The sequence below is a fragment of the Girardinichthys multiradiatus genome, chromosome 15, assembly GCF_021462225.1.
Source record: "Girardinichthys multiradiatus isolate DD_20200921_A chromosome 15, DD_fGirMul_XY1, whole genome shotgun sequence".
Taxonomy (NCBI): Eukaryota; Metazoa; Chordata; class Actinopteri; order Cyprinodontiformes; family Goodeidae; genus Girardinichthys; species Girardinichthys multiradiatus.
In genome coordinates, this window is record NC_061808.1 from 19,813,238 (window position 1) to 19,839,122 (window position 25,885).

Consider the following 25,885-nt stretch of genomic DNA (forward strand, 5'->3'; position numbering starts at 1 on the left):
GATATTGCTATTTTGAAATGTTGTAGCTTAGGTCTGAGAAAGCTACAGTTCATTTTACCCAATCTGGTGAAAAGTGGTTACAATGACTAATGTGGATGAGTTTACACCTAAAAATCATTGCAAAATTATTAAAAGGTCTTGATGTAGGCTTGCAATATTGGATGTGGGATCCCTGTATACATACAGTGGTGTGAAAAAGTGTTTCCAGATTTCTTGTATATTTGTCACACTTAATTGTTTCAGATCATGAAACAAATTTAAAGTCAAAGATGACACGAGTAAACACAAAATGCTGCATTTAAATGAAGGTTTTTATTATTAAGGTAGAAAAAAAATCCACACCTACATGGCCCTGTGTGGAAAACTGATTGCCCCTAAACCTAAGCAGCAACAACTGCAATCAAGCATTTGCAATAACCTGCAATGATTCTTTTACATCCCTGTGGAGGAATTTTGGCCCACTCATCTCTGCAGAATTGTTGTAATTCAGCCAAAAAATCAGGAAGGGGGCAAACACTTTTTCACACCACTGTATGTGCAGAATGCAAACATCTTGCGGCAAGCCTGAGAAACAAAATTTCCATAAATATGATATTTAGGGAAAAATAACAATGGTACACAATACATATAAACAGTAAAAGTATCAATTTGGACATAGCTGGCACTGGCATTATGAAAATAACATAATTAACGACCACAATTTAACATCCAATAAATTACTTTAGGTTAACTGATCTGATGAAACTTGCTACATGGGTGCCAAGAAGCCCATATTGTCCTAATAAAAAATAAAAATAAAAAAGGTAAAGGTCTAAATTGGAGAGGTGGAGATATTTTATACATGTCTTATGTTTTTGGGGTGTACTTAATTTTTCACAAACCTTTCTATTTTCATCTTTATTTAATAAATAGGGAAATGGTCAAATTTGTGGTGTGTAGTTTTCTACACTTCAAATGCGGACTTTTACTTTTCAAAACAGCTCCAGTTTCAAAAACATCTAAGCGGTTAATGCAAACTCTATTTTATGAAGCCTTACGTTTGTATTGGACAGCTTGTGAGACAGATGTTCATAATTATTTTACAGGAAATAGAGGTAGGAGGTGGTGCACCCTAATGATCTTCCTGTGTTAAATACGTACTGAGAATGAAATATGTAAAGTATTTCCAGCTAGAGTAACTGTAATAACATAGTACTTTAAGTGAAAATTATTTTATTGATTATAACACCTCCTCAATATGTTATTAGGTAGTTACTCTTGACTAGAAATGCTTCTGTTTTCACTATACATTTCACTCAGAAAGATCAATGGTGGCACACTGCCCCTGACTTCAGTGTCCCATGTGAATTATTGTCTAGTTCTTTGTAAATAAGCATCCAAAGCAAACACGACAATGGTTGGATGGTTCAAAAAACAGTGTCTGCATAAACCACTGTGATGTTTTTGAGACTGGAATTGTTCTAAGTCCGTAGACGTTTGCTTTGGTCTTGGCCCCTCATAAATGAGCCATCACTTTCAGCCTTCGAAAACCAACTAATCAAGATTTTTTCTATTTGAAGACCCCTACAGAGTTATCTACTGTAGGTTTTTAACTGCTCATAACCTTTTAACAAAACATTAGTTAAGAAAATCCTGAAATATCCCTTCATAAGATCACATCATCAGATAACTAGGTATTAAATATGATCTTGCAAAAATAATTTTAATTTTAAGATATTCAGAACATTGTATTACTCTTTTTTTTTAACATTGTAGGTTTCTATGTTCCAGGTTCTATTGCCAAAGTCCAATATAGTCTTTTTTTTCTCCTTTCGGATGAATAACTAGTAATGTATTGGCATTGTGCCTGGTCTTCAGTTTCAAATTTAAACCTGGCTCATTTTGTGCTTAGAGTACTTTCAAATGCAAACTCTACATTGTAAATTGAAACCAAACAACTGTATGACCTGTCATTTTTGCAGCTAATATTTAGTCAAGATGTCAAAGCTGGTTAACTACTACAAACTCATAAAACTGACAAGGCGGAGCCTCGGTGACATTGAATGTTCATCTCAGGCTGCCCCTCTCCATCTCTCTCTTCTTGCATCATATCAGCTCTGTCTCTATTCAACATTCCAGCCACCCTTTCTGTAGTTATCGCCCAAAGGCACTGGTCACAGAACGTGTGTGTGTTTTCCCTTGAATGTATCCAGGGGTGAAAGTAGTTTTAAATTCTTGCTGGTAGAGAGGGGGCTGGGGAGGCAATGGGGGCATATATGCATGCAAATATATATATACTGTAGGCTTTCTGTATAAGGCAGAAATTAGAATCACTTGACAATGTAGAATAGATATATATATCAATTGTTAAAGATCTGCCATGTATGAAACAATGATAAACCATTTTCTGATGCATAACTTTACATCTTCAGTTTCCGTCTTTTCTTTTGAACAAAGAAGTTATTGTTCTCTGCATTGTGATCAAGTTTTGATTTCATTTCAATTAAAAATTTGACAGTTCGGTGATTTTCGCGGTTTTTATTTAAAAGTCTGTATATGGTAAGTGATTTATTGTTCGTCTTGTCCTAATGCAAACTGCGGCTTTTTATGTCTGTGCACCACCTGTGTAAAATCTCCCAGTCCGTTAAATCGAACGCACCGATCTCCCTGGCAACCACTCTGTTTTGGAGGTAAGCGCATGTCGTGTAGTGTATGTGAAATCTCTGGTCATAAGCGGTGTTTTCGAGCTGTACTGTGTTGCTGTAATTCAGCAAAATAACATGAAATATAACTAGTTACTCTCCCTTTGCTTTTAACGTGAATATTTAGCAGCGAGAAGACAGACATTAAACGTAGCGGTGCTCGTTTTAAAGGCTAGCCGTTCACAAAAGCCTCGAACTCCGAGGAGAGAGAAGCAAAGCAAGAGCACTGAGGCTCCAGCATAGCAGAACAGTTATATTTGTGTTTTAGACTGCCTATTGGTAGCGGATCTGATCGTTCTGCGCTCGTGAATTTTTGCAGCCATAACTGGTTCTGGATGACGGCTTCATAGCTGACAGCCGTTCTTCCTTCTTCCCGGTACTGTGTACCGGCACAGAATCCTTTACTGGTACGCAGTACCGGACCGTACCGGCTCACTTTCATCCCTGAATGTATCCGACGTGCCTGCACTACTCGGGTTTTAAACTCACGTTACCCTTATTTTAGGGCTTTTTACCAACATGAGGAAGAGAAAGACAATGTCAGTAGATTGATGTTGTAGTTGAGGCCTACTGAGCAACATTAACCCATGAAGTGGCTCATTAAAGAAATATTGCAGAACTAATTATATTTTTGAAAACATATTTTCATTCATGATGCCATGTGCTTACCTACAGTATCTTTGGGGCTGCAAAAATATTTAGTAAAACAATTAGCAACCTTTGACCCTATTACAATATGATCAATTGTTAGAACTGGAGCTTATGGGTGCAAACACATACTATGTTTAAATATTGTAAAAGAAAACGTATTAAATCTGTTTTCTGCGCTTCCCTAATCTATACGTCAGCTAACCGTCAGGCAAAGGTCAGCAACTGCCTTGAGCCCTATGGAGGCAGAGGCCAACATGAGAAATTGGTGGTGTGATAGCCCTGACTAAAGGTATCTTGATATTTAAAGTAGAATTTAACAGAAAAGCAGTTAGGACCTCTGGCTGATATAGAATAATTTTGATTCTACCAAGAAGTTTGTCTCAGATAGGATATGAGACAGGCATCTGAAAAACAATAATAAAACAATGTAATGAAAGAAATTCAATAAAAAAGACATTATTTACATTTCTTTAAAAATGGCTTGCCAAAAAGGATTTATACCCTTCTTAATAATCATTGTGAAAATCTTTTGTGGCATTACAGCAATCAAACCCTTCTTATAATTGCTAACCAGCTTTTTGAAAATTTCCACTGGTGTTTTGACAATTTATCTTTGGTGATGAGCTTCAAGCTTTTCAGCCTGGTAGGCCTTTTTGCCATTACCCTAATCTTTTAACTCCCTCTCCAGATTCTCCATCAGGTTCAAGTAGGGATTGTCTGGGCCACTCCAAAATGTAGATACAGTATTACTTCCAGAAAGAAGATACATGTTGGTAAAATTAGAAGATTACTTTAAATCTAAGTCTACCAGGAGTATGAATAATTTGAGACTTACAACAAAAAAATAAAATTAACACAAACATATGTGACATGATTTAACTGTAGGTTTCAAGTGCCAATAAACAGCCACATATTAATTTGGCCAGTAGCATTAACAAGGTCTGTTTTGTTAGAAAACAATATGTTTTCTGTTTACAGCTATATGCACTTACTTAGAGGAGTGCAGTTACATCCACATCATCATTCCTAAAACTGCTAATCTTTTTTTGAGGGCCTGACTCATGAGGCTCTTTTTCTGTCAGAAAAGTAAAGTTTCAAAAGAGTCTCATTCTGACTTATTTCTATTTCATACCTTCCAGATTTGTATGTTTTTTTTTTTTTTTTGGCTCTAAAATATAAGGTTTGGCCTTTAAATACACAGAAAAACAAGTATTTTAAGAGAAGAGAAGATAATTGATTTCCATCAATCATAGACTCAATGTGCTAACATGGAAATGTAAAAATAGAAATAAAAATAGCCATTTAAACTTATTAAAAACAGCAAATGAAGCTAATGAAAAGCAAGGGCATAGAGTAAATCAACTATATGTTTCAATGAGTGATGGTTGAGAAATTATGAAAAAGAAACCAAACATGGAGGGGGGGCCTGCATAGGTTTGGTCTTGAGAAAGACCAAAACTTTTATCGCCTCTGCTGACATTACATTAGAAAGAAGGCTCTTTTTAGACAGGTGCACCTTGTTATAGCCACGTAGACATTCACAATCTATTTTACAACTACATAACTCACATTGACAGAATATGCTTATTTGGTAAAACCATAATTTAAAATTTTATACTTGAAGTTAAGAATTTTTAAACCAGAAAACAGAGATTTGACTATCTTGAATAAAAAAGGTCACAAATAAGCAAAGATATGGATTTCTGTTTTAGATGGAGTGTAGGATACCAGGGAAGTATGGCCAGAAATGTAAATTTCTCTGATAGAGGAGGGTTAAACCTCATTGAGAGTCAAGGTGCAGCCCTCAGTGTGACTCAGGGTGTGATTCATTGCAGTTGGCACAGCCTATACCCTTACACACATAAACACACACACACTTTCTCATAACCCCTCTGGCATTTTACATGTTACAGGTCCTCCCCTACACTTAGTGTTCCACCACATTTCACCTGTTACAGATTGTGTGTAAGCTATGTCTCATTCTGCTGCAATAATGCTTGGGATCTTCCCAAAAGACACAGTCTGAGCTACTCAGCTTTCCCATGACCATGGCTTAGGAGACAGATGCTGCTGAATATGGCAGTGTGGCGTATGTGTGTGAGCCATCTAACCACCTACTCAAGGGATTAGTGTTAGAGCGCTTGGATGATTCACTGATTAGTGACTCTGGAGGTGCTCAATGAACAACGTGGCCAACTCATCCAAATGGTCCTTGTTTGTCATTCCACCTTCCCATCACTGCCTCTTACACACCGAAGTCAAGATGTCTACTCATGCAAAAGTTGATATCACAGCTTTGTTTCTGAGTCAGCCCTTCACAACAGATGTCTTATCTTTGGTTAGTCAGTTTATGGGGGTGGAGGTGCGTGGTGGGAGGTTAATGGTTGCCCGCCTTTCAACAAAAATGGCAGACGACTTGGCCTGGAAGATGACCCTGGCACCGCATAGAGCTGTTAGGCCATGCGTATGCTGCCTAACGAGCCATGAGTGATTGCTATGATCTTGTCACAAATAATTCATGAGGAGCCCTGTGGAGGAGCTATGGAGCTGAAAGGGAAAAGGAGGGGGGTAGAAAAACCAAACCTAAATGGAGTTTGTGTCTGTGTGAGTGCGTGTAGAAGATGAATTGAACAAAGAGAAAGAGAGAGAGAGGCGAGAGATCAATCTGACAGATGTGTTTTTGGGATAGGAGGGAAATCCCTTATTACCTTCAGCTCTGACAAGTATGCTTGAATGTTCATGTGTGTTGTCTGTACTCCTCTCTGTGTGTATGCTTGTTTTTTTCTGAAGCTATTTGTGTTACTACATCTGAAAATTCACAGTGGGAGCGTTAACAGTGTGCATCACAATTGCAGGATATGTGTGATATTCTTGTAAAGTAAAGCGACGCAGTGTTGAAACGTGATGTAGTGAGGTTAGATTTTTCTGACGGCCCAAAACGGGAATGTTCAACTGTGCAAGTCTTTATTTATTATTTACTTTGTTCTGAAATAAAAAAAAAATCTGTGAGCAAAGTGTCTCATCAGAGGGACAACATGTGTGTATATTAGGGCTACCTACTAATACCTACTAAGGGCTACCCATTAATCTAGACCATTAAATTAAAAAGGAACAGTTTTATTTTATTTGATAAATGTTTTTAGAATAAACGTTGACATTTGTTGTATACCACAATTTTCTATGCCTTTACCATTACATCCTTTCCTGCTTCCACATCATGCCATCACATAAAACATTTCATATCCATGTACTTAAACCATGCATATAAGTTTTGTTTCCATGTAATTACATTTTTTTTCTAGGAATTAAGGAGGTACATGCTCATAAAATCGATAAAATCTCAAGTATAACCTTTTTAATTTTTATTTATTTTGTAAAAACTTTATTGCACTTTATTTTAATTTATTTTGATTCCAGTCCCTGTTTGGGCCAATTTATTCCAAGGAAATCCTGCAGAGTTGGACTACTGAGCTGCTTTTTTGGGTACAAAAAAAGGAAAATTGCATATACACAAAATAGTAAAAGATAAAGTGCCACTTCCAACATGACAAAAGTAATTAAAATGAATCCCTCATTTTTAAGTTTCTCACAAATAAAAATTTCAAACATGATGGAAATGAATCAACAAAAATCAGCTGTTCATTTATGAGTCCAACTGTGATGGAAAATAAGTTTGCTTTAATTGCGCTCTATGCTCCAAATGTAATAATAGGGACTTTTCTATGTACTTTCCCAAGCCACGAGGCCATCACTAGGCAACACAGAGACACACTGTACAGACAATCATATGTGCACAAATTTATACCTAAGGGCAATTTAGAGGAACCAAGTAACCTAACAGTGATGTCTTTGGACTGTAGGGGAAGTAGAAAACCCATGCATGCCAGAGGAGAACATGCAAACTGCTACAGCAAGAGCCCATGATGGATGTGAGCCCTAACCCTGTCACCACTGTTGCTGCAAGTCTGCAGTGGTAACCACAGCTCCACCAAGCAGCTCACATCAACATGACCTCATGAGATGTAGTAAAATCAATCTTGTCAGCTTCACAAAGTCAGAAGGTTTCCCCAAACACTTATTTGTTGAAAATGTAGCAGATACTAAACATGCCTAACTTTACAAAGAGAAGTTAGCAGCTTAAAAAAAACATTTGGCGGCTTTGTCTTTTCTGTCTGCTCATCATTAACCCCCGGTGTAATTTCTTCAGATACTAAACCTTAAAACCTGGAAGTTGACACTTTATCTACCATTACTAGCTTGAACCTGAAGATCAAACAGAGCCAAACGATAACGGGAGTCAAAAACAACTGCACACTGCAGCCAGGGGGCTTTCTAAAAAAAATAAAAAAGATAACTCCATAAAAATCAAGTTGACTAAGCATAATGATGTTGACTAATCATTATTGTCTATATAATTGATTGTAAAGACCAGTTGCAGCAGCCCTTCAGAGTATTACAACATTTATTTACAGTTCAGCAAAAATTATTTTCCCTCAGGATTTTGGAGAGCAGATATCAAAGTTCCATCAATTAAAGTGAGATTAAAGAGTCAAAGTCCTAAAGCATCACAGCAGTCCCAAACCATCACACTACCACCACCATGTTTGACTGTTGGAATGATGTTCTTTTATGAAATGCTGTGTTGACTCTATGCCAGATGTTATGGGATGCACACCTTCTTAAAGGTTCCAGTGTTGTTTTGTTCAGTTCAGAGAATTATTTTCATATTTTTGTTGGGATCGTCAAGAGGTTGTTTTTTTTTTTGGCAGATGCAAAATTGTTTCTGTTGATTTTAGTCAGTAGTGATTTGGGGATTGCAACTCTACCATTGATGCCATTTTGCCCAGTCTAAAAGTGTGGACATGTCAGTATCCAGATGTTATTTTTTCAGCCCAGGTGCACAGGCTCAGGCACATTCTATGACATAAAAAGCCTAGACCGACAGGGATGGGTACCAAATTCGGTACTTTTATAGGTACTGACCAAATTTCATTGATTCTACCGAGTACAGATTCACGTAAAATAAAACGGTACCATGTTTTGGTACCTAAACGCATAATTGTGACGCTGAGGAAGTGGAAGAGTGGGCAATTTTCCATGCACACAGCATTGCACTCACAAGAACTTAATAATATCATCAGCTGCTCCATTTTTCAAAATGTGATTCAGATTACGCTCGCGGTAGGATATTTGTGAAGCTAAGTGCAAGGCCAAAGGTGGGAAAACGTCTAATCTGAGGAAGCACCTGGTTAATAACAAGATTTATCTCAAGGCTGAAGAGTGCACAATTTTTGTCAGCCTCAGATCTACGGCTACAGCTCCTGCATTTGGCACCATTAGCACACCTGCAACCATTAGCGACTCGTCATCTGCAGCCTTCAACATGACTGGGTTTTAATGTGTGCATTATTAAGAAAAAACACAGCGTACTCAATTAATGGTTTTCATGTTTTCATGAAATTTTTGAAACAACTGAGATATTACAATACAAACAACTGGATGTTGTTTTGATATATTCATTAAAGTTTACATATTGAGAAATAAATATGCTAAATTGAAAATTTTGTTGTTAAACAAATTAACATTTATTACCACATAAACACGCACAAAAGTACCGAAAACTGTATCGATACCAGGTATCGATACCAGGTATCGGTACCGTATCGGTTCAAATGTGAAAGGTACCCATCCCTATACACCGAGCATGATTATTCGGTTTAGAAAACACATGTTTCACAAATATAAGTCTCACATCTAAACACTTGGAGACTGAGTAAAAAAGGAGAGGAGACAGTCGGACTGTACCAATCTTCACAAAGTTGGCATCTTCATTTCTGTACATCTGTGTTCTCCTGAAAGGAAATAAAACTCCATTAGTCTTATTATCTCAGAGTTGAGCTTATCAGAAACCATGGCCTATCACATCCTGTAGTGCACAGTGTAATTTCAAAGTGGCTGGATGTAAATTTAGCTCTACGAGTTCGTGTGGAGCCCTAAACGCCCTGAGGGTAAATATTCTGCTGGCAAAGTGAAATGAATTTAATCGACTTGTTTAAGTGGGTGTACATGCAACTGAAAAACTCATGTCTATGCACTAAATCTGATGTAAAAAAGAGCTACTGGTATTATCAGTGACAGAACTGCAGTCATTAAATGGAAAGTCATGTAATCACTCTTGTTGGATATCTGCGGCAGCGTTGCATGGTATACCTGTTTTTAATTGGATAGTATTCATGGGGCAAAGTTGGTGACTGCTGATCTAGACCACACCAAAACTCCTGATTCATGCGGCCTCAAGACAATGCAGCCCCTTACTGCACTAACTTAAGAAAGATTCACATATTTCCTAAGTTTGTCAGTGATTTACAGTAGATATTTGGTTAATTGATAGCAAAACCGCATAGCCTGTTGATGGTTCCGTGCAGACAGCTCAAAATGGAGCCAAATAGAGTACCTTCAGTTTCTGTCATTGAATCTAACTTCATGCAAGCACACTTTCATCAGCTATTAGTGCAATGGAAATTAGGGTAATATTTGTAAATTGTGTTATCCAAAATGCAAACTAATTGAAGACAGTTGTTCCTTTACAATGCTTCTAGTATTTGTGTATATGGGAGCAAAGCAGGAACAACACAATTCAGATAATATAAAACCACTGGAAAAAATACCCAAAAAACAATTAGCTATGCTTATGTCCTCTGAAGTTTCACTGTGACCAAACCCCAGAGTCTTAGTGTTTATCTGCAGCTTTGGTTTACCAGCTAAGCATCTCAGAAAACTATTTTCTTGCTGCCCTCTCAGTTCTAACAGCTTCGGTTACAGCAATTCAACCCCTTCAGCCGATCTGACAACACATCAAGTGAGCTGTTTCCAGCTGCTAACCTGAAACCTGGCTAGCACATCCAGGGACAGCTTTGGATAGCAACGTCCACCTTTATATTGCACATCTGTCTTAAAAACAGTAATTATTCTACAACGTCATATCCAGATGTTACTGTCATCAACCAAGTGTGAGTTCCCTGGAGCCGAGAAGTAATGGTAAATGGACTGAGCTAATAAAATGTTTTTTTCTAGTCATAGAGTAACATTCATCCAGCCACCTAACATCAATATGACTACACTCAAACACAAAACACAGATATAAAGATTGTTGTGCACATCAAGGAATTTTCTATCATTTTACTTTTTGTACAAATGGGCAGAATCCACCTTGGTTTGTTGCCTCAGCTTTACCCTGCATGAAAAAGCAAAGGAAACCCGTTGTTTCTTGTTAACAAGGTTATAGTCCGATCTTTTGGTAAGAAAGGTTAAAGGCTTAGCACGGCTTTACACGTCCTGCAGGTCATTGGAAAGAATGTACTTCTAATTGACTTTTCCTTTTAGATCCACAGACAGTGAGCTTCATATAACCTGTAAAACATGTAGGTTTTACCTGCTTAACATAGGCTGCATACATGGTATTATAATGCATTTTTTAAGTGATAGATAGACCTTTGGAAGTTGTCAAGATACACTCTTGTTTTTGGAAACCTTACAGAGCACTGAGATGTCATTGAAAAGCAACTGAAACTCCTTGATATAAAATGAAGATGAGGTCATTGGTGAGAGATTGCCGTTGTCTTATCCATCTGACATTTGCCAGTGTGTCTGAAAATGTCATGGAATGCCAGATTTAACCTCTGGACATATTGGTGCGTCTTAAATTGATCCCCAAAAAAATCATTTTGCCCATTTTATCATCCTGTTTTCGTCCCCCTAAAAACGTTCCTGAAACAGGACATTGAAGCCAAATTAGCTTGCATATCAGAGCCAGATCCATTTTTGATTTCTTTGTTTGGAATATTGACTGGGTGGCAGAAGCATTCCTGGAAAGGCTTTGTAAAAGTAAGATGCCTGAAAATCATATTGTACAAAAAAATTGGAATTGTGGGTACTGCTTTTGTCAGACACATTTTTAGTACCCCTCTTTTTCGTGCCCCTGAGAAAAATCTACCTGACTGACTCCAGTTTTTTTATGTTAAAATCTCTGTTACAATGTTGCAAATCAGCCTCATGTTGCAGTGGAAGATTTGCTACTTTCTTTAAATAAGGCTTCAATGTTGCCGTCTTATTTATTTAATAATGTAACATACATAATTTGATAAACAGCTAAGACAGGCTGCTACAGATATGTTGGAGATTTCACACCATGAGCACATATATACCTCTGCTGCTTAAATATCACAGCAATTTGGCCAAATAATAATGTTGCTTAATTTCACACAACTCTATGCAAACACTATGCTGTTTGGGCCGATAAATGTTCACTGACCCCATATGCTTGATGCTTGAATCTGAAAGTGAAACTGATGGCATAAACTAGTTTCTGATCAGTTCAACTAATAATTATCTGGTCCCTTAGTGGGACTCATAAATCACTTAAATAAGATTCCAACTTTCTGAAATATGAAAAATAAACAGAAAAAATACAAAACAGGACATACTGTGTCCAATGCAGCTGGATACTGTGAATTATAAACCCTTGATCCCAATACACATGCACCACTCAAACTGGGAACAAATTAAAAGAGACGCATTAACTTCAAAGACATGACGAGACTTGATGTTCCTGTAAATCTGCGCAATTTTCCCACTTTAAGAACCGTGCAACTTGCAAATTTTAAAGCGGAAACATACATGGACAGACAAGAAAACTGTGTAACAGCAGCTTGGCTGTGATATTTTACTGTTTGCAGAAGTACAGGCTTATTTGTGTGATTCACATGTTTATTACTAACATGTTTGGGAACTGGTAGCCCCAATAACTAATTCACTGGCATAATAGAGCAAGGAACATATTCTGCTATCCTTACTGGAAACCCCTATAAAAGTTTTGTTGTAGGTAACAAAGGAACCTATAAAAATCTCATATCTGTCATGATGTAGGGTTGTTAGGTTTTTGGTTTTGGGGTTTTTCCTTATGTTTTTCACTGTTCAAGTTTTGAATCATGTTTCTGTTTATTTTCCTGGTCATGCTTTAGTTTTATCGTCTTGTTCATGTTTTGTCAAGTTTGGTTTTCGGATCTGGTTATGCTTTTGCTTCATGTTTTTCTAGTTTGTGTTCAAGAGTCTCTGTTTTGCTCCAGTCACGTTTTGTTCTGTTAATTAAGTTTATTCAGTTCACCTGCTTCAAGTTAATCTGTCTCCTTACTCCACCTGGTTTTCACGCCATATATTCACACCTGTTCTGTTAGTCTTTGCAGAAACATCTTTCACTCTCATGCTCATGTCAAGTTTGATGCTCAAGTCTTATTTTTTGATCATGCCATGCCTGTCTTGCCTGCCCGTTTGTTTTGTTCCTGCCTCCTGTAGTGAGTGAGTTTTTGTTATTAAATATTTTTCACCTACCATCACGCTGCCTGCTTGTCTGCATTCTGAGGTCCAATATCAAGTTAACCGTGACAGAACCATGACAATATCTGAAGATTTTAGGATTGAACCACTCATAAGTATTTTTGCTTTCTTTTCTTTCCTACAGGGAACTGGTGTCTCCCCTTTAGATACAGAGTTTAGATCCTTAGTCAATGTAAAGGCGGACTGCTGCTTTCTAGTCTATTTCTGTCCTTGCTGCTCTATTGTCATCAGTTGACTGCCTTCACATCAAGTGTTGGCTACTCTGCCGGCTCGGGCAGATAAACCCTGCAGCTACAAACCAATATGCTGTAGCTGAAGTCAGTGTTCAGATATCTACAAAGCACAAAAGTTGTCATTCTGATTTTAATTTTTTTATCTGCACATCCAGTTTTAACACCATCATCTCATCAAGAAGCTAAAAAATTTGCTTTATACATGGTAGATTGGTGCTGCTATATTTGTGTAAAACGTTTCTTTTCTTGGATGTATTGCTTTTCAACAGCTTTAAATTAGAGTTTAATCTGTACCCCAAGAGGATAATGATCTTTATTAGCTTTAACAACACAAAGTACATTACACTCTTTCTCAGCTACACACAACAAGTTTGTGATTATCTTTTAACATAAAAAGAAGGAATGGCATGGTTTTAATTACATACAGTGGTGTGATACTATTAGCTGTGTACTCTCCTTTTCATGATATTACAAAATATGGCTGTTAATCCTGAAACAAGTTGATAAATCCTGAAAGTGCACATGATTGAATTTTTAATTAGCTCATAAGTATTTTTCTTACAGCTGTTATAAATGACAGTCAGTGTTGTGAAATGAAAAGAAAATTAATTTGCCCGTTTGCCTTTTTATTCATGGGACAAAGCAGGGAAACAAAGCTTACAGATTGTTTTCTTTTTTTTTAGAAGTGCATGAAAAGCTCCAAAATATTTGGACACATGTCAGTCATTTTACGTTTCTGTCTTTTACCCTTAGTAGAAAGCAGTCAGAACAATCTCAGTTTGGAGAATAAGATGTTATTGGCCAGAGTGGAACAATTTCCAGCCTGTTTAGCAAGCTTTAAACTGTTGGCAGTAGGGCTGCAAAATATAAGAAAACATGCGATATGCAATATTGTTGGTGAATGGCGTGCTAATGATATGACTTTCAATAAGTAAACAAACAATTAACTAAACAGTTTTTATGTCTTTCTGCTTTGCGTTCTTGCAAATAAAATAAAATAGACTATTTTTGCATCGAAAGGTTAAAATATCAGGTATTGGGGATGCAACAAAATCTCAAAAGCTCACCAGACAGAAGTTCAGGTTTGATAAGTGTAATTTAGATTCTGAGCTAGAGATGATCAGATGCAGTACAGATTTCTTAACGATGAAATTGCTCTTTAGTTTGCCGCCAATAGAAAGCTTTGAAGCAAATAAAAACGTTTCTATAATTTGCCGCTAACGGTTTGCCAGTTGCAATACTCTCCGATTGCCTACAAATCATTCATATCCTTTCTGTCACTCTGTCACCGTTTCATTTGTCAAAGAGTTCTCAGAATGCTGCTGCATGAACAATTTAAAAGAGGTAGGAACTTCTTTATTGGTTATGTAACAGGAAGTTGTTCAGCCAGTTGTGGCCAGGCCAGTCTTTATTAGTTGACGCTATCAACCCACCAGGGAAACAATTCAAAATCCACTTTCTTTCATACTTAAACATTTGTCTCAAGCATAAAGAGTCCAGTGCTGTTTGGGAAGTGTCAGGCTTAAAACTTTCTACATCATATCGGGGGTTCATATTTATAGCTTACACTTCCTTCACTAGACAAAGTCATATTGTGTACTGACAGCAGCTGTAAATGTTGTGGCCTTGCCACAATGTCTTGTTACACCTCTAGTTTTGAGTTCCAGAGTTATAGCTACTCTGGAAGGGCTTTTACTCTGATTAGTTATCAGTTTATCCTTCTGCTCTAAACGCAGCTCTTGCTCTTCAAATTTAAGATATTTAAACAGTTGTCCATTACAAGCGTTACACTGGCAATTCATAACAAAAGTTGAAATTAATATTACTTTAACAAGGTGTTATAATTATAACAAATGCCCCTGATGTTTGGGAGAAGTGCCTGTAATAGTAAAATCAAAGTTATTCACGGAATCATACAAACACATTATCAATACATAAATATGGATTTAAAAGTGTGTATTTAAAATGGTTCTCTTTTTTTCTAAATATTGGTTTATACAATTGATTTTTTTTTCTTTACCATTTTCTCAACCGTGTTTATACTGGCATTTTTATTTTTCTCCTTTTTCTTCTGTATGATAAGAGCTGCCAAGTCAATTTTGTTATAAAGAGTTATCTACCTTGTTACATAATCTTTTTTATGGTGTTGTAAATAACATAGGTAGTTTTGCTATTTCTCTGTTTAACTTGTGGCTAAGAATGCCCCCTAGTGGTGTGAAAACTCAAACAAGTGCATGGGAAAGTAATTTACGATGCATGTGTCACTGTCTTATGTGGCAATGTAGGAACGTGTTTGTGATTAAAAGGCACAAAACATGCTTGAGTGTCTAATTTTAGAACCTCTTTTTCTCTTTAGGTACATTCGCACCATGTACCTTGGGATACAAAGTCATCGGCAGAAGGAGAACCAGAGGCGCTTTTATTGGGCTATGATGTACGAGTATGCTGATGTCAACATGCTGCGACTGCTGGAGACCTTCTTAGAAAGCGCCCCTCAGTTGGTGCTGCAGCTCTGCATCATGATCCAGAGCAACAAGGCTGAGTGGCTGCAGTGTAAGGGGTTTTCATGATTACTCTTAAACCTGATATTTGTGACAAAGTCAGGTTATCTTTTTCTTGTTTGCCGTAAGTAAGCTTTAGTTGCTATTTTGATTTGAGATGCTTTTATAACCTAGACAAAAAAAAAATCCATTAACTGGCGACTGTGTTTCTCTTTAATTATACCCTGTTGTATCCAGTTTCCAACATTCGTCGCTGTTGTTATTGAACCTGGTTTTACAATTCTAGTTTCCTCGTTCAAAACAGTTCTCAGAGGAAAGCAACTTAATCATAACAAGTGATACCCGTAGTGTATTGGGTACCTTTAGAAATGACACCAAGCATTTGCTGTGATGCTCCATGTTGCTGTTCTGCAGAAAGTCCTCAATCACTCTTCATTCAATGGGTTATTCCTTAGACATTTTGCTGTCTCCACTATTATTGATGTCCTGGGAAAACTGAATTGGTCCACCAAATACTCTAAATAGAGATTGTGTTGACTTGATGATGTGTGATGATCTCAGTAATAACAGTACTTTCAAAAATGTGATGAATTGCTTTGGCTAAAATAAAATCTGTATGTTGTGAGTGGAAGGGCCACCAAGCACCCTAAATTCTTTGGGTATTACACAATAATGAAAAAGGACATTTATCACAAATTTTACCATGTTTCCTGTTTTCGAGCTTTTGGTTCCCGTTAGTTATGTTCGTTTCCTCATCCAAAATGACAAAACATGTAAAAATGTGTGAAAGAAAGCTAGACCAAGACAGATGAGAATGCAGCCAGAAGTTGTAGAACAGTGCTGACATTAGGTCTGAAAAACTGAACTTGGACATCAGTGCATAACTCTCACTTTCCTCCTCATAATCAATATGTGTTTTACATGTGAGGGTTTAATTGCACTACTGTAACATAGCAGTTTAAATGTTATCTCACCACCCAGACTCTAGGGGAAAAAAAGCTTACCCACATTCCAGTATAGGTAAGCTTTGTAGCAGTCCCAAATCCATTTGACAAATTCCTGTTAAAAAGTTCATTTTAGCCAATAAAACAGTCTGTTCTATTTTTACGATGAGAGATTTCTGGACCAATTTTAGAAGCGACATCATCATCCATGTGAGGCATTCCCTTCCTGTTTTAGTCGGCATGACTTAAAATGCTCTTTTTGCTTCAAAAAAATTAATTTCACAATTACTTATCCACTATGTAAGGTAATGGATTTTAATTTATGTTTTACACTTTCAAAAAAAGTTGTTTTATATTGTAAAATGTGAGGATATATGCCCTTTAAAATAGGCCTGCTTCTTAAATTTCTGATATCCAAAAAATCCCAATTTTTCCTTATGTATGAGTACTTTGTCATTTTCTGCTTTTGACCTTGTTTGTGTGTCTCTCTATATTCCCAGGTCTTTCTGCAATGTCCTCCCTCCTGTCCCTGGCCTGGGTGCTAGCCTCCTACCACAAGCTCCTCCGTGATTCGCGTGATGACAAGAAGAGCATGAGTTACCGAGGTGCCCTGGTGCATCTGTTCTGGCGCCTTTTCACTATCTCTTCGCGGGTGCTCTCCTTTGCCCTTTTTGCCTCAGTTTTCCACATCTACTTTGGCATTTTTGTGGTGCTCCATTGGTGCGCCATGGCTTTCTGGGTTATCCATGGTGGCACCGACTTTTGCATGTCCAAATGGGAAGAAGTACTGTTCAACATGGTGGTGGGCGTAGTCTACATCTTCTGTTGGTTCAATGTACGCGAGGGCCGGACGCGGTACAGAATGGTGACCTACTACACTGTTGTGTTGTTGGAGAACGCCATGCTGACCTCACTTTGGTACGCATACCGTGACCCAGCCACCACTGACGCCTATGCCTCTTTTGCCATCTTTGGCGTCTTCCTGTGCTTTGCCTCAGGTGTGGCCTGCATGATTCTCTACTATGGGGTCCTACACCCCATGGGCCCCCGACTGAGGATGTTGGCAAGCTCCTGTTGCGCTGAGCTGCTATGGGGCCTTCCATTACCACCTGAAGCTGAGCCAATGGCTCCCACACCTGGGCCCCGTGGCTCCCAGGCTACCCCTACACGAGGTGTGGCAGGGGAACAAATGGGATTAGACGAAACAGCTACAGACACATGCCTTCCGGTTTTCCAAGTGAGGTCTACAGAGCCTGTAGATGCAGCCGGCAGGCCCATCCCGCCTGAGGGCCCACTTATTAAAATAGACATGCCCAGAAAACGCTACCCAGCCTGGGATGCACACTTTGTTGATAGACGACTGCGCAGGACCATAAATGTGCTGCAGTTTATTAGCCCTAATGCGGTGGGCATCAGGTACAGGGACGGTCCACTTCTTTATGAACTTCTACAGTACGAATCCTCCCTCTGAAGGCCCTTCCCACGGTTCTATTTCCACTTATTCCACAAAATGATGCACATTCATTTCGTTTCTCCTCAGATGTTGCATCTTTCCATTTATTCTCGGGCTCTCTTCATCACTCCTCAATGATCCGAAAGGTTTGCAGTTTTCCAGGATGTGTTTTTTGCTAACCAAAAACCTGACAGAACAGACTACACACACATTCAAGAATTATTTTTGAAAAAAAAAACACATAATACACAGAGAAAGTTATGAACATTACAGTATCCCATTTGATAAATATATATAAATATATATGTCTCAGATAAATCTCTATACTGATATAGGAGGCTTCTAAATGAGTGTGTAAATAACATGAATGTTTCATTATGAAATGTGTTTATGTGTTATAATGTGTTGGTGATTCAACCTGTGGATATTTGTGAAGGGCATATTGTTTGTCTCTCTGATATGGTACTGGTACAAAGCCTGATGGGAATGATGGAGGAGAGTCTCAGAGGGACCAGTTCTTTGCACACCCCAACATTTACTGCCATTTTTTTTGTAAGTCAAATACATCACATATATCATGTTTACAAAGTCTTTAGCCAATGAATAAAAAATATATTTAAAATACAGTGAAATATATATGTTGATACTTCAAAGTCCATAATAAACAAAAAATCATCTAAATGATGTAATTTGGCATGTTTTTTCCCTATTTTGCTTTATTTTGTACATGCGAACTGTGATTTCTTTTTTCAAGATTCCAAAACAAAAATGAAAATGCATTGAAACATAAATAAGCACACTGACCTTCAATCTGTTTCGCTCACAAACTCGTTCTTTTTACAATGCAGACTGCCCTCTAGTGGAGGTGAGCAGTAACAGATTGCCTTACACGACTCCAAACATCAGCACAAAATCCTAAAGAAACCATTTAATACTAAAAAAACATTAGTTGAAAATAAGCACATTTTCCATATTAATTAGAATAAAACGTATTACAAGCATTCCAAAGACGTTTTTTAAAATAGACTTTAAGTATTTATTCAAGGGTGTAAGGGTACAAATGCATATTAATGTGCAAATATTTAAGTACAAAGACAGCCTTCAGGGAATCCTCCACCATTCCCTTTTGAATACCGGAAAGTACAACCTCCCTATTTTGTTGATATGTGCAAAGACTTCCTTAAAACACACATTTGAGATATTTCTCTGCTATCATACATCATTGTCAACATTTATAGTCACTGACAACATTATATATTTGCCAGAACCCTCTTTTTTAACATAACTCTATTCTCTGCGTTAAAAGGTACACTCCTCACCAACTGTGTGCCCTTAAATAGGTGATAACCTTATATACCTTATGTGTCTGCTCTGGCACTTGCTGGCATGTTGAAACAAAGCCAAATCAAATCTTAAAGTACTGTCTTTGTAATTTATCTGCTGCCCTCCCACCCTCCATTGACCTGTTGAATGGGTCTGAGCAAAACTGTGCCATCTTATTGGCACACTGTGCAGCAATTATAAAGTTAAGATATTCTCCTGGTTGATTCTGTGTGAGCTCTCCGCCACTGATACCCCAGGGACAACCACAATCCTCTCTCTCTATCTTAAAAAGAAAAGAAATATATAAAACGTATCTATCTATGTATGTCTACATAATACCATGCCTTCTAAGTCAAAGGAGCTTGACTAAAATTCCCGCAGAGGGCTACTGAAAATTCATGAGAACAATGAATGCATTTCATACTTCATTTCATTTATAAACTCAATGAGTCATTTAAACTTTTAGATTGTTGTTTGGCATGATTTTAGCATGGTAGTAGTACATCAACAAATTAAATCTAGCAGGGGTTTCCCAAGAGCCCTTTACAACACAGAGATACCTTGTTCCTGGCTTACTGGCGTTCAGCATAGCTGTGGCCTCATGTGCCTGCTAACATTGTACTGTAAAAAAGCAGATGCCCTGTAAGTCAAGAAATAAGGTGAAAGAGGGTTTTTTGCCAGGGATGGAAAAGAACATGAGGACAGATCGCTCTACAGGGACTGATTAGATAATGTATGGTTGTGGGCGTGGACTCATGCGTCCATAGACTTTTCTCACGGTTCTGTTCTCTTGCCGAATGTTTGGCTCCATTCTTGGTTGCTGCTCCACCCTCTTCCCCGATTCTACTGTTCAGGGCCTTGGCACACTCCTGCAAAACTCTCTCTGGTCAATGACCGACAGGGCTGAGGCTTAACAAACAGAGACCCTGACATGAGAACTTGCAATGAGGTACACTGCCATGACCAAAAGCTTCAATGTTCAGCCGGGGTCTAACACCCTTCAGCCCTGAGTTATTTAGGATAGTTGAGTCAGCAAGGGTGGGGCAAACAGTCAGCACACAAGATTAATGAATATCTGTATGCAAACAATTAAGTTCTTAATTTTTTCATTATATTAACTAGATTACCTTCTCTGTTTAGTGAAGGAACAGCCATGCAAACAGGTAGCTGATGAGTGATTGATTAATAACTATTGTTACGCAAAACAAAAGAAGAAAAATAGCCAACAGAGGTGTTCCTCAGGACCAACAACCAAGACCACTGACCAAGCTGACTCAGGGGTGTCTCAATGCAGTTCTCATTTCCAGGTGCATCCTTTAGGGTCTGCATTATTTTTTGTCCTTACATATTCCATCCTGGATCACTCCTCGGCTGGGATTACACCCTTCAGTTCCAGTTTACACTTTTTCTTTCAATAGGAATTGTTGTTTTTAATTAGATTAAGGCTCTATTTTGTGGTGGTTGGCTGTCTGGCAGGCAGTGCATACTTTCTAAACACTGCTGACATTTTCCATAGGAGGACACATGTCCAAATCAGGTGCAAATACACTGTGACTTATTCATTTTTTTCCCTGTCTGTGACTGGGTGGGATAAGGAGATAAAAGATGGTGAGGAGCAGTACAACAGTATTACATAGCTCCACATACAAGATTATGTTAGACTGGGCTGAATTTCATTTTTGTGGTGCTTGTTGTATAATGCAGAGTATTTATGCTTGTGTAACTGTATCATTAAAATAGAAGTGACTGCAAAATAATTCACTTTAAAGACTAGAAAGAGTGTACATGCACAACTCTTAAATTGTTTTGAAACATAAAGTATATTTTATGTATTTCTACCGAACAACCACCATTCTGCCACAATCTGTAACCAATGATTAGCCAGATAATAAGTGGGTCTTGTATTGTTCTTTTTAGTTTTTTCCTATAATCTTTAAATTTACATGGGTCTCAAGAGCAAAGCTAAATATAACAAAATTAAGGAAGTTTATCTACAGTAAAACAGTGTTTAGGATGATACACATTAGACCATAGCTAACGTCTTAAAGAAATCCCCTACAGAGATCTCAGTCAGGATACCTTTTCAATACCAGAACTCCTGATGACCGCAACACACAGCAAGAGCATTTGAACAGCAAGTTTGTTCGTCTAAGTCCTTGTTGTGCCTTGTTACTTTGGGTGCTTCAATCCTGCCATGGCAGCCAGGTACACAAACAGCAATGCCAGCGTCTTTCTTTACTTTCTTCTCATGTGCCAACCTGCTCATCAAGATGATAACATCAAGCCAGTCAACTTTGACAGTGCCTTTCAAAAGTATCCATACCCTTTCAGCTGTTTCACTTGTTGTCAGGTATAACTACACACGTAAATGTAGTTTTATCGGATAGACCAACTGAAAGTATTGCGTAATTGTGAAGTGGATGGAACATTACATGTGGCTTTTTAAATGTTTTACAAAGAAAAATATGAAAACAGCAGCACACATTTATATTGAGGCTCTTTGAGTCAGTCTGTTTTAGAGATTTCTTTTCCCCAGCAAGTCTTTTTGGGAAGGTTTTTACCAGCTTTGAACATCTAGAGACTGACATTTTTGCCCATCCTTCCGTGTGAAATGGTCCAAACTCAGACAGATTGGATGGAGAGTATCTGGGAGCTTCATCTTTCAGGTTTTTCCACAGATCCTCAATTGTATTTAGGATTAAGCATTGCTGTAAGGTTTACCTTAACTCTTTTTGAGCCTCTAACAGGTTTTCTTCCAGGATTACCATGAATTTAGCTCGATTCACAGAAAACATCCCAACAGTATGATGCTGCCACCACCATGTCCATTTTGGTCTCATCTAACCCAAGCACTTTCCTTCACATGTTTGCTGAGTCCCCAACATGGCTTGTAGCAAACTCCAAGGACTAGATTTGTGAAGTGCAAGGCTCATACAATCTATCTTGTTGACGGATTCTACCATAAAAACTGTTTATCTCTGCAGCTCCTCCAGAGTTGCCATGGGCCTCTTGGCTGCTCTCTGGTTAATGCTCTACTTGCCTGTCAGTTTAGGTGTGTCTTCATGGTGCCTTTTGTTCACTAATGTTCTCCAACAAACCTCCGAGACCTTCACAGAACAGCTGGATAAATACTGAGATTAAATTACACACATTATACACTCTAAAGGCAATTAGTTGCACGTGGTTTTATTGGGGTGTATCACAGTAAAAGGGGAATAGTATAAATTCATGCCACACTTTTTAGATTTATTTTTCATCAAACATTTTGAAAACAACTTATTATTTTCCTTCCACTTCTCAATGATGCACTACTTTGAGTTGTTTTTTCACATAAAATCCCGATAAAACACGCTGAGGTTTGCAGTTGTAACATGACAAAACTCAAAAAATTTAAATAGGAATGAATACTTTTGCAAGGCATTGGATTATGCCCCCTGTTAATTTAGCACATTACAGCCGTGGGTTTATACTTGCCTCTGAAGAAACTTTTGAACTGTTTTTGTTGGAGATTTACAACACAAACCAACCACGACGTTAAAAAAGATATGGTCAACGATTGTTAAAGTACTTTTGTTGATGCCTTCTTATTTCTTGCACTTATGAATATTTTGTTGTGCCAAGAAGTAAACTTTAAGCGTTTTTTGGTGTTTTGTGAGTGTGTCCTCTGGCCAAAACAACAATGCCTGTAGTTTAAATATGAGGAAGTTGATGACAAAATGTGTAAAAATGTGTTGTGTAGGATTTTCTGTGATAAAACAGGTAGATCATTACATTGTTTTCAAATTCCCATATTTTCTTCCACTTCCTAGCATGCCTTTCAGGGCTCATTGTCAGGTGACCCTCAGCATTTAGCATGTCAGTGCTCAAATGACCTTCTGATTTCTACATTAATTTGTAGCAGCAGACCACTGTAGTGTTTGACCTGGTTTAAGTGACAACTATCGTTTTTACCACAAGGAAAAGGATGTTGAGATAGCAGATCAGTGCATTTATTTTTCCATATTTGTTCCTCCTCTATCTTTTGTCAATAACCTGGTGCTGAAAAAAACTACATTTAAAAGGTGCTACCAGGGTGGACTGCAGAGTCCACTTTTTGGCTTTCCAAGAGTATAGACTTGCAGTGAAACTGAGAAAGCCTGCACCTCACAAACTTGCAGTCTTAGAATGCTCTGCAGCCAGCACCTCAAATCCACACAGTTTACAGCAGAACTCAACTCTCAATGGTGCCATTTTAATTTTCCAACCTTCACAAAAAAAGACTACACTTTCTTACTGCTTGAATAATGTTTATTCTACTGGGTTCAACATACCGTGTGGTTTTATTTTGCAATAAATCTGTCTGCACTAGGATTTCCTTTTTTTTTCTCTGAGAGAATGAAATCGGCAGATGACAAAGTGAATCCTTTTAGCAAAAGCAAAGGAGCACAAATGTACGTCTGCCACTGGACTTTGGGTTGAAAATATATATAGAACGTGATTGCTGTGTCGTAAATTCCTGTCACCTATATGTCCTTTATCTGTGTGTATCTATTTTTGTTCTTATTCTTTTGCTATTGTAGAATCAGCTGTACTATTTTGTTCAAAAATGAATTTGATATTTTGACAAAGCATCTACGTCTTAATATTGCTGCTGAATTTTTGGAATTGTTCTAAAAAGTGTTGGGAATTTGGCTTTGTTTATATTTAATCAACTTATTGATTGTGTTAGCTTGTTGGTGTGTTCCATGAATACTCCAGGAGGGGGGGGGGGTACATGATTTATCTAAGGTATTCCAAAAGTTAGTCATTAAATCTGCTACAAAATGTAGCTTCTTACGATTGTGGAAACATGCAGCCTATGTTTTGAGAGAAAAACATATAAAAAGAGATTTCTTTGTTGTTGTCAAATATGAAATGTAAGTAAATTGTTTTAATGAATCCCCGCTTCTTTAAAAAAAAAAAAAAAAGCAAAACTGATGTCCAGTGTTGTACCTACACCCTATTTTTGGGAACAATATGAATATTATTAACATATGGTGCTAAAGTTCTTTTTGTATGTTTTGGTTTTTAGATGAAAAGAGAAATATTATGCTGAAAATGTAATGTTAAGCCTTACTGTAGATTCATATAACAGACTGTTCATCCCAGAAGAGAAAAATAAATATAGTATTTGAAAGTGCAATGTACTAGCAGTGTTCTTTTTTGTTTGTGTGTCTCTTTTTTAGCACACTTTAAAATGTAGCTATTCTAAACTGTATACAATCCTGTTCCTACTGAATAAAATTACTGTTTAAAAATAGTCATACGTGGCTGTAAATAAACTTTACAGGTTAGGGTCTACGTAATCCCAAACTATCAGCGAAAGATAAGCTACAATTTCTTCAAAATTAGACTATGTGTTGAATTATAGACATTCAGACAGGGGTCCTACCAGCAAAAATGGGAAGGAAATGCATAATGGCAAAAATAATCAGATAATTTTATATATATATATATATTTAAATTCCAGTGATATAATGAATAATTATTAACATGAAAATGAGAACAAATTGTAAAAAAAAAAAACTAAACAAAAGACAAACATGCTTAAATAATCTGAGAAATACTGGAGAGAAAATTAAAAGAACAAAAAAAAAAAATAAGAACTATTAATCCATTTTTGTTGTTCTGGGCAAATGATAGAAAACAAATACAAGCAAAACAAGACTTCATTTTAGGGTATTTATTAATAAATGTAAACAAATTGATTGATTGAAGATTGCCTTGGGTTCCTTTGTTTTGCAAATAAAAGTGATGGTGATTGTATTTGCTGAGTTAATCAGTTGGCACAATTAATAATGTACAAGAGACAAACTAGTGGCTTGTATTTGTCCATGTTGGAAGCCTCAGTGAGATTCTGAATGTATCTTGATATGCCACCTGGAGGCTTTTTACGTTAATATATTCTGTACACATAAAATTTGCCTGCCAACATATTTACTTGCTATTACAACTTAGAACAATTCTGACCCACAAAATTACTGGTTGAGGAATAGAAACATTGTTAATTAAACTGCAACCTATTTATCTTTGAATGTTTTAAAAACCAATTTAACAATATTCCAGCAATAATTCGGGCAACCAGTAAGAAATGCTAATGGATTACCTTATAAGGGTTGTTGCACTGTACTGGGTTGTACAGAGCTGTTATCATCTGTCATTAATATGTTAATAATTATATAATTATACAAGCCCACCATATTGCATTTTGAGTCTAAGGCTGGCGATAAAGATAATTTCAGAATCAGAATCAGCTTTATTGCCAAGTTCGTGCATACAAACAAGGAATTTGACTCCGGTACACTTTGCTCTTTTGTTCTGTTTTTGCATTACAGAATATAAAAATTTACAGTGTACAATATACTCATATATAATAAAAAGGTGCATTTGCAACATCTGAATGCTGTTGTTTTGTACTCTATTGAATGTTCATCAGAGAAACAGCCTGGGGGAAGAAACTGTCTCTGTGGCGGCTGGTTTTAGTAAACAGTGCTCTGTGGCGGCGGCCTGTGGGGTCTGCAGAGATTTTAGGAGCTCTTTTCTTGACCCTAGACCTGTATAAGTCCTGGATGGAGGGAAGGTCAGCTCTGATTATTCTCTCTGCAGTCTTGATTATTCGTTGCAGTCTGGACCTGTCCTGTTTTGTGGATGAGCCAAACCACACTGAGATGGATGAAGACAGGACAGA

The 25,885-nt window shown here is 37.4% G+C and overlaps 1 protein-coding gene across 1 annotated transcript in view; it reads left to right on the plus strand.

Moving 5' to 3' along the window:
- The window catches only part of xkr6b (XK, Kell blood group complex subunit-related family, member 6b), a 98,852-nt gene extending 74,512 nt beyond the window's left edge, over positions 1–24,340 (plus strand). Inside the window, exons 2-3 of the mRNA XM_047387133.1 lie at positions 15,315–15,511; positions 16,904–24,340. Of these exons, the coding sequence (XP_047243089.1) occupies positions 15,315–15,511; positions 16,904–17,874 (1,168 nt within the window). The 3' untranslated portion in view covers positions 17,875–24,340. The remainder of the gene's footprint in view (positions 1–15,314; positions 15,512–16,903) is intronic.
- The last annotated feature ends 1,545 nt before the right edge of the window (positions 24,341–25,885 follow it).